Source organism: Salmo trutta, unplaced genomic scaffold (assembly GCF_901001165.1).
Source record: "Salmo trutta unplaced genomic scaffold, fSalTru1.1, whole genome shotgun sequence".
NCBI classification, from domain to species: Eukaryota; Metazoa; Chordata; class Actinopteri; order Salmoniformes; family Salmonidae; genus Salmo; species Salmo trutta.
The window spans coordinates 11,218-28,105 of NW_021822925.1; the positions used below are offsets into that span (position 1 = coordinate 11,218).

The 16,888-nt window shown below is 43.3% G+C and overlaps 1 protein-coding gene across 2 annotated transcripts in view; it reads right to left on the minus strand.

Annotated features, from left to right (window-relative positions):
• Positions 1-588: 588 nt before the first annotated feature.
• The window catches only part of LOC115187292 (egl nine homolog 1), a 25,877-nt gene continuing 9,577 nt past the window's right edge, over positions 589-16,888 (minus strand). The window contains exons 2-3 of one of the 2 annotated variants that reach the window (XM_029746357.1): positions 3,589-3,708; positions 589-803 (exon numbers count right to left, since the gene is read on the minus strand). In XM_029746357.1, coding sequence (XP_029602217.1) covers positions 636-803; positions 3,589-3,708 — 288 coding nt within the window. In that variant the 3' untranslated portion in view covers positions 589-635. The remainder of the gene's footprint in view (positions 804-3,588; positions 3,709-16,888) is intronic. The other variant, XM_029746358.1, reaches the window with a different exon arrangement.

Below are 16,888 nucleotides of genomic sequence, written 5' to 3' on the forward strand. Positions count from 1 at the left end.
TTAGTCAGTTTATCCTGACCAAGTTGTTATTTTAGTCAGTTTAACCTGACCAGGTTGTTATTTTAGCCAATTTAACCTGACCAGGTTGTTATTTAGGTCAGTTTAACCTGGCCGGGTTGTTATTTAGGTCAGTTTAACCTGACCGGGTTGTTATTTTGGTCAGTTTAACCTGACCAGGTTGTTATTTTAGTCAGTTTAACCTGACCAGCTTGTTATATTAGCCAGTTTAACCTGACCAGGTTGTTATTTTAGCCAGTTTAACCTGACCGGGTTGTTATTTTAGTCAGTGTAATCTGACCAGGTTGTTATTTTAGTCCGTTTCTGTTTAACCTGACCAGGTTGTTATATTAGCCAGTTTCAGTTTAACCTGACCAAGTTGTTATTTTAGTCAGTTTCAGTTTAACCTGACCAGGTTGTTATTTTAGTCAGTTTCAGTTTAACCTGACCAGGTTGTTATTTTAGTCAGTTTCAGTTTAACCTGACCAAGTTGTTATTTTAGTCAGTTTCAGTTTAACCTGACCAGGTTGTTATTTTTGTCAGTTTAACCTGACCAGGTTGTTATTTAGGTCAGTTTCAGTTTAACCTGAGCAGGTTGTTATTTTAGTCAGTTTAACCTGAGCAGGTTGTTATTTTAGTCAGTTTAACATGACCAGGAAAGGGACTAACCTGATAGCGTGGGCGGGCTGGACCTCGTGTGGGTTCCGTCTGTCTGACCAGAAAAACAGCAACCGGTCAAACTTAGGCTCGATGTCGGCGAACTGAGATTTACCCTCTGGGAAGATACGCAGAACACCCCCATGTTCCTGGAAGAACAAATCAATCAATCAAACATATCAATCAGAACACCCCCATGTTCCTAGAACAGAACATATCAATCAATCAATCAGAATATCCACATGTTCCTGGAATAGAACATATCAATCAATCAATCAATCAGAATATCCACATGTTCCTAGAACAGAACATATCAATCACTCAATCAGAATATCCACATGTTCCTAGAACAGAACATATCAATCAATCAGAATATCCCCATGTTCCTAGAATAGAACATATCAATCAATCAGAATATCCACATGTTCCTAGAACAGAACATATCAATCAGAATATCCCCATGTTCCTAGAATAGAACATATCAATCAATCAGAATATCCCCATGTTCCTAGAATAGAACATATCAATCAATCAGAATATCCACATGTTCCTAGAACAGAACATATCAATCAATCAATCAATCAGAATATCCACATGTTCCTAGAACAGAACAGAATAATATAGGCAGAGATGTGAGAACAGACCACAACAATAGAATGACAGATGACATGTATTTAGTACTCTGCTATAGCTATTTAAGAAAGAAATGGGTTTGACTACAAGGTCAACAGACAGATAGATCATAGCAGCACTGAGAACAACAACTGTTTGAAAGGATGAGAAGGCCATTTAAAGTACTTATTGTTGAATCAGTTACAAACATGGAACTAGAAAAGAGAAGAAAAAGACCGTTCCAACCTTCTGGGTCTGTGTTCCAAATGGCTCCCTAGTCCCTTAAGAATGAACTACTGTTGACCAAGAAGTGACAGTCTAGGGAATAAGGTGCCATTTGGGACAGTCAAAGTGGAGGAGGGCTAAGGGAGGAGAGCTGTGGATAGGAAGCGGCGTGGGAACGGTCTTTCCTGCTGAGCAATCAGAAGAAGAATCTAACAGGAAAAGAGTTCTTTTGGATAAAGGAACCCGGAGACTCGCAGAGTCAAGAAACAGATCGGTGGTCAACCTTTCACATCTATAGGATCTCTAGTTTGATTCAGAAACACCAGACAACACAGACTACAAACTAGAGACCCAGAGACACCACAGACGACAAACTAGAGACCCAGAGACACCACAGACTACAAACTACAGATCCAGAAACACCAGACACCACAGACTACAAACTACAGATCCAGAAACACCAGACTACAAACTACAGATCCAGAAACACCAGACACCACAGACTACAAACTACAGACCCAGAAACACCAGACACCACAGACTACAAACTACAGATCCAGAAACACCAGACTACAAACTACAGATCCAGAAACACCAGACACCACAGACTACAAACTACAGACCCAGAAACACCAGACACCACAGACTACAAACTACAGACCCAGAAACACCAGAGACACCACAGACTACAAACTACAGACCCAGAAACACCAGACACCACAGACTACAAACTACAGACCCAGGAACACCAGACTACAAACTACAGATCCAGAAACACCAGACACCACAGACTACAAACTACAGATCCAGAAACACCAGACACCACAGACTACAAACTACAGGCCCAGAAACACCAGAGACACCACAGACTATAAACTACAGACCCAGAAACACCAGAGACACCACAGACTACAAACTACAGATCCAAAAACACCAGACAACAGACTACAAACTACAGATCCAGAAACACCAGACACCACAGACTACAAACTACAGATCCAGAAACACCAGACTACAAACTACAGATCCAGAAACACCAGACTACAAACTACAGATCCAGAAACACCAGACTACAAACTACAGACCCAGAAACACCAGAGACACCACAGACTACAGATCCAGAAACACCAGAGACACCACAGACTACAGATCCAGAAACACCAGACTACAAACTACAGATCCAGAAACACCAGACTACAAACCACAGATCCAGAAACACCAGACTACAAACTACAGATCCAGAAACACTAGACACCACAGACTACAAACTACAGATCCAGAAACACCAGACACCAGACTACAAACTACAGACCCAGAAACACCAGACACTACAGACTACAAACTACAGATCCAGAAACACCAGACACCAGACTACAAACTACAGACCCAGAAACACCAGACTACAATCTACAGACCCAGAAACACCAGACTACAAACTACAGATCCAGAAACACTAGACACCACAGACTACAAACTACAGATCCAGGAACACCAGACTACAAACTACAGATCCAGACACACCAGACTACAAACTACAGATCCAGAAACACCAGACTACAAACTAGATCCAGAAACACCAGACACCAGACTACAAACTACAGATCCAGAAACACCAGACCATCCCATTCAGGATGCCAGACATGTGTCCTAACACACCCTAGTCCCTACTTGGCTCAGGTCAAACCCAAACCCAAAGGATCTTGTTCACCCTCTGTGCTAGAGGGTTCATATCCGGATAACTGTAGACAGTAATATTTAATACCTTGGTATCTCAGTCTCTATGCTAGAGGGTTCATATCAGGAAAACTGTAGACAGTAATATTTAATACCTTGGTATCCCAGTCTCTGTGCTAGAGGGTTCATATCAGGATAACTGTAGACAGTAATATTTAATACCTTGGTATCTCAGTCTCTGTGCTAGAGGGTTCACATCAGGATAACTGTAGACAGTAATATTTAATACCTTGGTATCCCAGTCTCTGTGCTAGAGGGTTCACATCAGGATAACTGTAGACAGTAATATTTAATACCTTGGTATCTCAGTCTCTGTGCTAGAGGGTTCATATCAGGATAACTGTAGACAGTAATATTTAATACCTTGGTGTCCCAGTCTTTATTTAGGTAGTATATACAGGTGACACAACGCCCGTCTCCGTTCGGGTTGTCCACATGGCGTACGTATCCGGTCCCGTTGCCTGGGTAACACGCCACCATCGCCTAGACAACAGAACAGAAACAGAATGATGATTGCACTAGAAGGAGAAGATTAGTCCTGACCCTCTTAAGAACGTGATAACATTACTCATGACAACATTAACTGTCCGTCACGATTAGACCTAGGAAGGTGACCCGCTATGAAACTTACACCCAGGTAGACAGGTAGACTGAATAACACAGGTAGACACCACACCCAGGTAGACAGGTAGACTGAATAACACAGGTAGACACCACACCCAGGTAGACAGGTAGACTGAATAACACAGGTAGACACCACACCCTAACAGGTAGACTGAATAACACAGGTAGACACTCACAGATATGAAAAAGACACTCCAGGACTATTCAGATTCTTGATAAACACTATTCTTATCTTTAAATAAAAAAAAACAGTACTGCCATGTGTGAGAAATGCACCTCAGTATTAACACTCAGTGTCCAGTTCATTAAATACACCCATCTAGTACCAGGTCAGACCCCTTTTGGCTCCAGAACAGACTGAATTCTTCGGGGCATGGAAATGTTGCTCAATTGTTATCAAGGGACCTAACGTGTGCCAGGAAAACCTTCCCCGCCCCATTACACCAGAGCCACCAGCCTGTACCGTTGATACCAGGCACGATGGGGCCATGGACTCATGCTGTTTACGCCAAATCCTGATGCAACAGGAATCGGGGATTTGTTGGACCAGGCGATGTTTTTCCACTCCTCAATTGTCCAGTGTTGGTGACTATAGCTGCTTCTTCTTGTTTTTAGCTGATTGGAGTGGAACCCGGTTTGGTCGTCTGCTGCTATAGCCAATCCGTGACAAGGATTAACGAGTTGTGCGTTCTGAGAAGCCGTTATTTGCCTGTTTGTGGCCCGCCTGTTAGCTTGCACCCTTCTTGCCATTCTCCTTCGACCTCTGTCATCAACGAGCTGTTTTCGCCCACAGGACTGCCGCTGACTGGATGTTTTTTGCTTGTTGCACCATTATCAGTAAACCCTAGCCACTATCGTACGTGAAAAGCCCAGGAGTCCGGACGTTTCTGAGATATTGGGTCGATAATCATACCAGGCTCAAAGTGGCTTAGGTCACTCGTTTTGCCCATTCTAACGTTCAATGGAATAGTAACTGAATACCTCGATGCCTGTCTGCCTGCTATATATAACAAGCCATAGCCACGTGAAACATTGTCATGAACGGGGTATATGCATTCGGAAGGTATTCAGACCCCTTGAATTTTCCACATTTTGTTACGTTACAGCCTTACTCTAAAATGGATTACGTAAAAAAAATGTCCTCATCAATCAACACACAATACCTCAAAATGACAAAGCAACTCTCAGACCATGAGAAACAAGATTGTCTGGTCTGATGAAACCATGATTGAACTCTTTGGCCTGAATGCCAAGCGTCACGTCTGGAGGAAACCTGGCATCATCCCTAAGGTGAAGCATGGTGGTGGCAGCATCATGCTGTGGGGATGTTTTTCAGTGGCAGGGACTGGGAGACTGGTCAGGATTGAGGGAAAGATAAACAGAGCAAAGTACAGAGATCCTTGATGAAAACCTGCTCCAGAGCGCTCAGGAACTCAGACTGGGGCGAAGGTTCACCTTCCAACAAGACAACAACCCTAAGCACACATCCAAGACAGCGCAGGAGTGGCTTCGGGACAAGTCTCTGAATGTCCTTGAGTGGCCCAGCCAGAGCCCGGACTTGAACCTGATCTAACATCTCTGGAGAGACCTGAAAATGGCTGTGCAGCGACTCTCCCCATCCAACCTGACAGAGTTTGAGAGGATCTGCAGAGAAGAATGGGAGGAACTCCCCAAATACAGGTGTGCCAAGCTTGTAGCGTCAAACCCAAGAAGACTCGAGGCTGTAATCGCTGCCAAAGGTGCTTCAACAAAGTACTGAGTAAAGGGTCTGAATACATATGTTCTTTTTGCTTTGTCATTATGGGGTTTAATTTTAAAATAAGTCTGTAATGTAACAAAATGTGGAAAAAGTCAAGGGGTCTGAATACTTTCTGAAAGCACCTGTACCTAATAAACAGGCCCATGGTTATTTTAGAAGATAACTTTAGCTAGAATACGTGATTTTCAAGATATCAACAAACATCATTAAAAGTCTGAAGAATACATTTAAGAACTAGGACAGAAGATGAGGTGATTCTGATGGTAAGATATGACACATCAATATCCACAACTGGCATGGATATCATAACGCTGAAAAACGATACTGACAATGAAAAGAGAGAAACCAATTACAGACCACATAAAACATTGATGAACGAGAACGTTTCATTCATGTTGTATAAAAATTTTTCCTAAAAAAACATCACAGAAGTTACATCGTCTGTCCCCTATCTTTACTAGACTGTAAACAAAACAGGACCCTTCCATTTGGTCTGTATTGTTCATTTAACATCTAATGTTCAAAAGTAATACTGGGGGACAGCTGTGAGTTGAAAAACAAGCTCTGTGAGCCCTTTCTTAAAAGAAATGAAATATGATTGACCGAAAAAGCCTTTGAGACTGTGCATCCTACTCTGTAATGGTCAAAATTCATACACTTTTCCTACATACATTTTTTAAATAAAGCCTGAACTCCAACATATAGACCTAAAGTATAATTATGAACATGGTTTCATTTGGAAACTACACACTTTATTTGTAGATGCTCAGGTTGACCTTTCTATATGAAATGGCTCATATACATGCATGGCTATTTCAGTGTAAGTTATTCTCTTTCTGGGAGGAGGATGACTAGTGGCTAGGCCAGCCTCTGTCACAATGCAGCACGCTCCGCATGGCACGTAGCAGAACCATTAAAACATACTCCCTCTGGAGAGGGGCCAGGAGTCAGAGTTTAACCCAGTTTATTATCTCCCTCCCTCCCTCACACACTCTTCCTCCTCCTCCCCTCCTCATACAGCTTTCTCTCTCCCGCTCTGTGGGCCTGTAGGACTCCTACAGCCCAATGAGTTTTACATGTGAGATGTGCAGAGAGTCGTTGTTTACATGGATAACCGGTTGTCTTGGTTACCTGGTAGTCCTGTAGATTACAACAGAGTGGTGACACACACACACACACACACACACACACACACACACACACACAGTGTTAGGAGCACAGACGGTTACAGCGTCAGTCCCTTTGCCAGATCGACGAACCAAAATGAAACATATTCTAAACGTTCGTAACCGTTAACTTTGAGACTTTCTGAGCAGACATGCATGCATAAATATCGGATGTTTTAACTTTTTTAACACTTAAACCAGTGTTTTTAAACCAGATATATGAGCCTTGTGAAATGTCCTAGGCCTAGGCTACATCAACAGATGGGATCGGATCGCTTTACAAATACGGAACAGAAAGATTTACATGATTAGTCTCTAGTTTTTTTGACGAGCCCAGGGGGATTCGTCTGCTGTGTTATAATGCCATGGTAATAATACTGTTTCTATGATGTAACTGGATAGAATGGGTGTGACTAGGGTGGGCGTTCTATGTTCCTTTTTCTATGTTTTTGTATTTCTTTGTTTTGGGCCGAGTATGGTTCCTAATCAGAGGCAGCTGTCTATCGTTGTCTTTGATTAGGAATCATACTTAGGCAGCCCTTTTTCCCCACCTGTGCTTTGTGGGATCTTGTGTTTGTGTAGCTGCCTGTGAGCAGCCCAGAACGTCACGCTTCGTTTTCTTCTGTATTGTTTTGGTGAGTTTCATATTTATTAAACATGTGTAACTCTAAGTACGCTGCGCTTTGGTCTACTCATTTAGACAATCGTGACATCCTCTGTCTGCGTTGTGCACGTGGCTTCTTCTGGGTTAAACTAGGTGCATATGTTTCATATACAATATCATGCATTCCACCAGGATTTATGGGTGAAGTTACGTCCAAATCCTCCAATATCGCGTTTGTTTTTAACCCACTACAGTTGATCTATAAACGTAACCAATGCTGTACTGAGGTACACTATATCTACAGCAGAAGACCCCTTCAAATGAGTGGAGCCACACTATTTCAGCCACAGCCGTTGCTGACAGGTGTATAATATCGAGCAATCTCCATAGACAAATCTGGGTTTGGTGGATGCCAGGAGAATGCTACCTGACCGAATGCATAGTGCCAACTGTAAAGTTTGGTGGAGGAGGAATAATGGTCTGGGACGGTTTTTCATGGTTCGGACTAGGCCCCTTTCAGCATGACAACGCCCCCGTGCACAAAAGCAAGGTCCATACAGAAATGGTTTGTCGAGATCGGTGTGGAAGAACTTGACTGGCCTGCTGAGAGTGACCTCACCCATCGAACACCTTTGGGATGAATTGTAAGGCCGACTGCGAGCCAGGCCTAATCGCCCAACATCAGTACCTGACGTCACTAATGCTCTTGTGGCTGAATGGAAGCAAGTCCCCACAGCAATGTTCCAATATCTAGTGGAAAGTCTTCCCAGAAGAGTGGAGGCTGTTATAGCAGCAATGTCCCAACATCTCGTGGAAAGCCTTCCCTGAAGAGTGGAGGCTGTTATAGCAGCAATGTCCCAACATCTAGTGGAAAGCCTTCCCTGAAGAGTGGAGGCTGTTATAGCAGCAATGTCCCAACATCTCGTGGAAAGCCTTCCCAGAAGAGTGGAGGCTGTTGTAGCAGCAATATTCCAACATCTAGTGGAAAGTTTTCCTAGAAGAGTGGAGGCTGTTGTAGCAGCAAAAGGGGGACCAACTCCTATTAACAACCATGATTGTGGAATGAGATGATCGACGAGCAGGTGTCCACATACTTTTAATGATTAGAAGCTCTGTCTCAGAGTTACATGTTTTTAACAACCTCTTCCTCAACAGACAAAGAAGCTGATCGTTGACTACAGGAAACGATCAGCCATTCACATCGACGGGGCTGTAGTGGAGCGGGTCGAGAGCTTCAAGTTTCTCGGTGTCCACATCACTTTTTTTTTTATTTAACCAGGTAGGCTATTTGAGAACAAGTTCTCATTTACAATTGCGACCTGGCCAAGATAAAGCAAAGCAGTGTGACAAAAACAACATCACAGAGTTACACATGGAATAAACAAACATACAGTCAATAATACAGTAGAAAAAGTCTATATACATTGTATGCAAATGAGGTAGGATAAGGGAGGTAAGGCAATAAATAGGCCAAAGTGGCGAAATAATTACAATATAGCAATTAAACACTGGAGTGATAGATGTGCAGAAGATGAATGTGCAAGTAGAGATACTGGGGTGCAAAGGAGCAAAATAAATAACAGTATGGGGATGAGGTAGTTGGATGGGCTATTTACAGATGGGCTATGTACAGGTGCAGTGATCTGTGAGCTGCTCTGACAGCTGGTGCTTAAAGTTAGTGAGGGAGATACGAGTCTCCAGCTTCAGTGATTTTTGCAGTTCGTTCCAGTCATTGGCAGCAGAGAACTGGAAGGAAAGGCGACCGAAGGAAGAATTGGCTTTGGGGGTGACCAGTGAAATATACTTGCTGGAGCGCGTGCTGCTATGGTGACCAGTGAGCTGAGATAAGGCGGGGCTTTACCTAGCAGGGTCTTGTCGATGACCTGGATCACTAAGGATCGATCATAGTCTACACACACCAACACAGTCATGAAGAGGGCACCACAATGCCTCATCCCCCTCAGGAGTCCGAAAAGATTTGGCATCCTCAAAAAGCTCTACAGCTGCACCATTGAGAGCATCTTGACTGGCTGCATCACCCCTTGGTATGGCAACTGCTTGGCATCCAACCGCAAGGGTAGTGCGTACAGCCAGTAAATCTCTGGGGCCGAGCTCCCTGCCATCCAGAACCTCTATACCAGGCGGTGTCAGAGGAAGGCCCTAGAAATTGTTTCCCTGAAGCACTGTTTCCCTGAAGCACTGTTTTCTGGAGCACTGTTTCCCGGATCACTGTTTCCACTGTTTCCCTGGAGCACTGTTTCCCTGGAGCACTGTTTCCCTGGAGCACTGTTTCCCTGGAGCACTGTTTCCTGAAGCATTCTGCCCTGTTCCACAAGAACTCCTTGGGTGTTTGGTCAGGACATGTAATTTTATTAATTTGTTAGTTGAGAGACTCATTGCTAAACACTTCTCCTCAACAAAACACATTGTGGGCGCTCCTTGTTATTTCTCAAAGTTTGCAGGAAAACAAGAGAGAAACTCAGCGCTGTATTTGCTTTTCACAACGATTGAGCTCACTCAGAACTTGTGGTTAGCTTGAGTCCATTTGATGACAGCGGTGAGTGACGGCGAGCGGAAATGACAAGTCAGTGGCTGACAACCCAGCATCTGCTGCTGAACCACAGTGCTGCAGCATGTGGGTAGCAGAGTGATCTTCAAGAAGCTCTGCCTTAGTACTAAAGAGATGTGTTGCAGTCTGAGTGATTTAATAGACCAGGTCATATCCACTGAGGGGTTTAATAGACCAGGTCATATCCACTGAGGGGTTTAATAGACCAGGTCACTGAGGGGTTTAATAGAACAGGTCATATCCACTGAGGGGTTTAATAGACCAGGTCATATCCACTGAGAGGTTAAATAGACCAGGTCACTGAGGGGTTTAATAGACCAGGTCACTGAGGGGTTTAATAGACCAGGTCACTGAGGGGTTTAATAGACCAGGTCATATCCACTGAGGGGTTTAATAGACCAGGTCATATCCACTGAGGGGTTTAATAGACCAGGTCATATCCACTGAGGGGTTTAATAGACCAGGTCACTGAGGGGTTTAATAGACCAGATCACATCCACTGAGAGGTTTAATAGACCAGGTCACTGAGGGGTTTAATAGACCAGGTCATATCCACTGAGAGGTTTAATAGACCAGGTCATATCCACTGAGGGGTTTAATAGACCAGGTCATATCCACTGAGGGGTTTAATAGACCAGGTCATATCCACTGAGGGGTTTAATAGACCAGGTCATATCCACTGAGGGGTTTAATAGACCAGGTCATATCCACTGAGAGGTTTAATAGACCAGGTCATATCCACTGAGGGGTTTAATAGACCAGGTCATATCCACTGAGAGGTTTAATAGACCAGGTCATATCCACTGAGAGGTTTAATAGACCAGGTCATATCCACTGAGAGGTTTAATAGACCAGGTCATATCCACTGAGGGGTTTAATAGACCAGGTCATATCCACTGAGAGGTTTAATAGACCAGGTCACTGAGGGGTTTAATAGACCAGGTCATATCCACTGAGGGGTTTAATAGACCAGGTCACTGAGAGGTTTAATAGACCAGGTCATATCCACTGAGGGGTTTAATAGACCAGGTCACTGAGGGGTTTAATAGACCAGGTCATATCCACTGAGTGGTTTAATAGACCAGGTCATATCCACTGAGGGGTTTAATAGACCAGGTCATATCCACTGAGGGGTTTAGTAGACCAGGTCATATCCACTGAGGGGTTTAATAGACCAGGTCATATCCACTGAGGGGTTTAATAGACCAGGTCATATCCACTGAGGGGTTTAATAGACCAGGTCATATCCACTGAGAGGATTAATAGACCAGGTTATATCCACTGAGAGGTTTAATAGACCAGGTCACTGAGAGGTTTAATAGACCAGGTCATATCCACTGAGGGGTTTAATAGACCAGGTCACTGAGGGGTTTAATAGACCAGGTCATATCCACTGAGGGGTTTAATAGACCAGGTCACTGAGAGGTTTAATAGACCAGGTCATATCCACTGAGGGGTTTAATAGACCAGGTCACTGAGAGGTTTAATAGACCAGGTCATATCCACTGAGGGGTTTAATAGACCAGGTCATATCCACTGAGAGGTTTAATAGACCAGGTCATATCCACTGAGGGGTTTAATAGACCAGGTCATATCCACTGAGGGGTTTAATAGACCAGGTCACTGAGGGGTTTAATAGACCAGGTCATATCCACTGAGGGGTTTAATAGACCAGGTCATATCCACTGAGGGGTTTAATAGACCAGGTCATATCCACTGAGGGGTTTAATAGACCAGGTCATATCCACTGAGAGGTTTAATAGACCAGGTCATATCCACTGAGGGGTTTAATAGACCAGGTCACTGAGAGGTTTAATAGACCAGGTCATATCCACTGAGGGGTTTAATAGACCAGGTCACTGAGAGGTTTAATAGAACAGGTCATATCCACTGAGGGGTTTAATAGACCAGGTCATATCCACTGAGAGGTTTAATAGACCAGGTCATATCCACTGAGGGGTTTAATAGACCAGGTCATATCCACTGAGGGGTTTAATAGACCAGGTCATATCCACTGAGGGGTTTAATAGACCAGGTCATATCCACTGAGAGGTTTAATAGACCAGGTCATATCCACTGAGGGGTTTAATAGACCAGGTCATATCCACTGAGGGGTTTAATAGACCAGGTCATATCCACTGAGGGGTTTAATAGACCAGGTCATATCCACTGAGGGGTTTAATAGACCAGGTCATATCCACTGAGAGGTTTAATAGACCAGGTCATATCCACTGAGGGGTTTAATAGACCAGGTCATATCCACTGAGAGGTTTAATAGACCAGGTCATATCCACTGAGGGGTTTAATAGACCAGGTCATATCCACTGAGAGGTTTAATAGACCAGGTCATATCCACTGAGGGGTTTAATAGACCAGGTCACTGAGGGGTTTAATAGACCAGGTCATATCCACTGAGGGGTTTAATAGACCAGGTCATATCCACTGAGAGGTTTAATAGACCAGGTCATATCCACTGAGGGGTTTAATAGACCAGGTCACTGAGGGGTTTAATAGACCAGGTCATATCCACTGAGGGGTTTAATAGACCAGGTCATATCCACTGAGAGGTTTAATAGACCAGGTCATATCCACTGAGGGGTTTAATAGACCAGGTCATATCCACTGAGAGGTTTAATAGACCAGGTCATATCCACTGAGAGGTTTAATAGACCAGGTCACTGAGGGGTTTAATAGACCAGGTCACTGAGGGGTTTAATAGACCAGGTCATATCCACTGAGGGGTTTAATAGACCAGGTCATATCCACTGAGGGGTTTAATAGACCAGGTCATATCCACTGAGGGGTTTAATAGACCAGGTCATATCCACTGAGGGGTTTAATAGACCAGGTCAAATCCACTGAGAGGTTTAATAGACCAGGTCATATCCACTGAGGGGTTTAATAGACCAGGTCATATCCACTGAGGGGTTTAATAGACCAGGTCATATCCACTGAGGGGTTTAATAGACCAGGTCACTGAGGGGTTTAATAGACCAGGTCATATCCACTGAGGGGTTTTAATAGACCAGGTCACTGAGGGGTTTAATAGACCAGGTTATATCCACTGAGAGGTTTAATAGACCAGGTCATATCCACTGAGGGTTTAATAGACCAGGTCATATCCACTGAGGGGTTTAATAGACCAGGTCACTGAGGGGTTTAATAGACCAGGTCACTGAGGGGTTTAATAGACCAGGTCACTGAGGGGTTTAATAGACCAGGTCATATCCACTGAGGGGTTTATTAATAGACCAATCACTGCTACAACAATCAGACACTGAAAAGTCCGCTAGAAAAATACCCTTCAGCTATTGGCTCACATCATCCAACATTCAATAGAGAGAACAAAACTAAAAGTTGTGACATTTTGCGCTGCTTTGGTGAGACTCTTAGCTCTATGTACATTCTTTTCTTGCTTTGTGTAAATATACATTTTTTATTGAATTAGTTTAAAGAAAATGGGAATATAAGCTGTTTATTCAGAATGTCAACCATGCGCTGCCTGATCGGGGTAATTGTTTGATAGTCATTTTTTTACTTGTCTATTCAGACAACTGGTTGTCCTATTTGTTTAACTTGCCCCGGACAAGCCTTAACATCGATGATATATTAACTCTCCATATCCCATTTTCAATTGACAGTTAAAAATACATAATGGAAGACACACTGGGCAACCAATAGATGTACCAACACTGCTGAGGATTATACACACCAAGACTGGTTTCCATTATGTTCCTCTACTGGTAGGCAAGTGGCTGCAGGGCGAAATAAACCATGGTGAGATTATCCCCCTGAACCTCAACACAGCATTATGGAGCAATACGACGTCATATACTTTATATTACAGAAAATACAGACCAGAGAAGTTGTGTTGATTGTCAATAACTGTAAAGATTAATTAGAAGGATATACATGATGAAAATCGTCTATTTCCTCTGTGTGTATTCATCTCTCTCCCTTTCCTCTCTGTGTGTATTCATCTCTCTCTCTCTTTCCTGTCAGTGTGTATTCATCTCTCTCTCTCTTTCCTCTGTGTGTATTCATCTCTCTCTCTCTTTCCTCTGTGTGTATTCATCTCTCTCTCTCCTTCCTCTGTGTGTATTCATCTCTCTCTCTCCTTCCTCTGTGTGTATTCATCTCTCTCTCTCCTTCCTCTCTGTGTGTATTCATCTCTCTCTCTCCTTCCTCTCTGTGTGTATTCATCTCTCTCTCTCTTTCCTCTGTGTGTATTCATCTCTCTCTTTCCTTTGTGTGTATTCATCTCTCTCTCTTTCCTCTGTGTGTTCATCTCTCTCTCTTTCCTCTGTGTGTTCATCTCTCTCTCTTTCCTCTGTGTGTTCATCTCTCTCTCTTTCCCCTCTGTGTGTATTCATCTCTCTCTCTCTTTCCCCTCTGTGTGTATTCATTTCTCTCTCTCTTTCCTCTGTGTGTATTCATCTCTCTCTCTTTCCTCTGTGTGTATTCATCTCTCTCTCTCTTTCCACTGTGTGTATTCATCTCTCTCTCTCTTTCCTCTGTGTGTATTCATCTCTCTCTCTCTTTCCTCTGTGTGTATTCATCTCTCCTCTGTGTGTATTCATCTCTCTCTCTCTTTCCTGTGTGTTTGTATTCATCTCTCTCTCTCTCCTCTCAGTATTCATCTCTCTCTCTTTGCTGTGTGTGTGTATTCATCTCTCTCTCTCTCTCTCTTTCCTCTGTGTGTTCATCTCTCTCTCTTTTCCTCTCAGTATTCATCTCTCTCTTTCCTCTGTGTGTATTCATCTCTCTCTCTCTTTCCTCTGTGTGTATTCATCTCTCTCTCTCTTTCCTCTGTGTATTCATCTCTCTCTCTTTCCTCTGTGTGTATTCATCTCTCTCTCTTTCCTCTGTGTGTATACATCTCTCTCTCTCTTTCCTCTGTGTGTATTCATCTCTCTCTCTTTCCTCTGTGTGTATACATCTCTCTCTCTTTCCTCTGTGTGTATTCATCTCTGTCTCCCTTTCCTCTGTGTTTTCATCTCTCTTTCCTCAGTGTGTATTCATCTCTCTCTCTCTTTCCTCTGTGTGTATTCATCTCTCTTTCCTCAGTGTGTATTCATCTCTCTCTCTCTTTCCTCTGTGTGTATTCATCTCTCTCTCTTTCCTCTGTGTATTCATCTCTCTCTCTTTCCTCTCTGTGTGTATTCATCTCTCTCTCTCTTTCCTCTCTGTGTGTATTCATCTCTCTCTCTCTTTCCTCTGTGTTCATCTCTCTCAATTTCCCCTCTGTGTATTCATCTCTCTCTCTCTTTCCTGTCAGTGTGTATTCATCTCTCTTTCTTCTGTGTGTATTCATCTCTCTCTCTCTTTCCTCTGTGTGTATTCATCTCTCTCTCTTTCCTCTGTGTGTATTCATCTCTCTCTCTTTCCTCTGTGTGTATTCATCTCTCTCTCTCTTTCCTCTGTGTGTATTCATCTCTCTCTCTCTTTCCTCTGTGTGTATTCATCTCTCTCTCTCTTTCCTCTGTGTGTATTCATCTCTCTCTCTCTTTCCTGTGTGAGTATTCATCTCTCTCTCTCCTCTCAGTATTCATCTCTCTCTCTTTCCTCTGTGTGTATTCATCTCTTTCCTCTGTGTATTCATCTCTCTCTCTCTTTCCTGTGTGTGTGTATTCATCTCTCTCTCTTTCCTCTGTGTGTATTCATCTCTCGCTCCCTTTCCTCTGTGTGTATTCATCTCTCTCTCTCTCTCTTTCCTCTGTGTGTTCATCTCTCTCTCTTTCCTCTGTGTGTATTCATCTCTTGCTCCCTTTCCTCTGTGTGTATTCATCTCTCTCTCTCTTTCCTCTGTGTGTATTCATCTCTCTCTCTTTCCTCTGTGTGTATTCATCTCTCTCTTTCCTCTGTGTTCCTCTTTTCCTCTCTGTATTCCTCTCTCTCTCTTTCCTCTCTGTGTGTATTCATCTCTCTTTCCTGTGTGTGTATTCATCTCTCTCTCTCTCGCTCTCTTTCCTCTGTGTGTATTCATCTCTCTCTCTCTCCTCTCAGTATTCATCTCTCTCTTTCCTCTGTGTGTATTCATCTCTTTCCTCTGTGTGTATTCCTCTCTCTCTCTTTCCTCTGTGTGTATTCATCTCTCTCTTTCCTCTGTGTATTCATCTCTCTCTCTCTTTTCCTCTGTGTATTCATCTCTCTCTCTTTTCCTCTGTGTGTATTCATCTCTCTCTCTTTTCCTCTGTGTGTATTCATCTCTCTCTCTCTCTTTCCTCTGTGTGTATTCATCTCTCTCTCTCAGTATTCATCTCTCTCTTTCCTCTGTGTGTTCATCTCTCTCTCTTTCCTCTGTGTGTATTCATCTCTTTCCTCTGTGTATTCCTCTCTCTCTCTCTCTTTCCTCTGTGTATTCATCTCTCTCTCTCTCTCTTTCCTCTGTGTATTCATCTCTCTCTCTCTCTCTTTCCTCTCAGTGTATTCATCTCTCTCTCTCTCTCTCTCTCTTTCCTCTGTGTATTCATCTCTCTCTCTCTCTTTCCTCTGTGTATTCATCTCTCTCTCTCTCTTTCCTCTGTGTATTCATCTCTCTCTCTCTCTTTCCTCTGTGTGTATTCATCTCTCTCTCTTTCCTGTGTGTATTCATCTCTCTCTCTCTCTCTCTCTCTCTCTCTCTTTCCTCTGTGTATTCCTCTCTCTCTCTCTCTTTCCTCTGTGTATTTCTCTCTCTCTCTCATCTCTCTCTCTCTCTTTCCTCTGTGTATTCATCTCTCTCTCTCTCTCTTTCCTCTGTGTATTCATCTCTCTCTCTCTCTCTTTCCTCCTGTGTGTATTCATCTCTCTCTCTTTCCTGTGTGTATTCATCTCTCTCTCTCTCTCTCTCTCTCTCTCTCTCTCTCTCTCTCTCTTTCCTCTGTGTGTATTCATCTCTCTCTCTCTCTCTTTCCTCTGAGTGTATTCATCTCTCTCTCTCTCTCTCTCTCTCTCTCTCT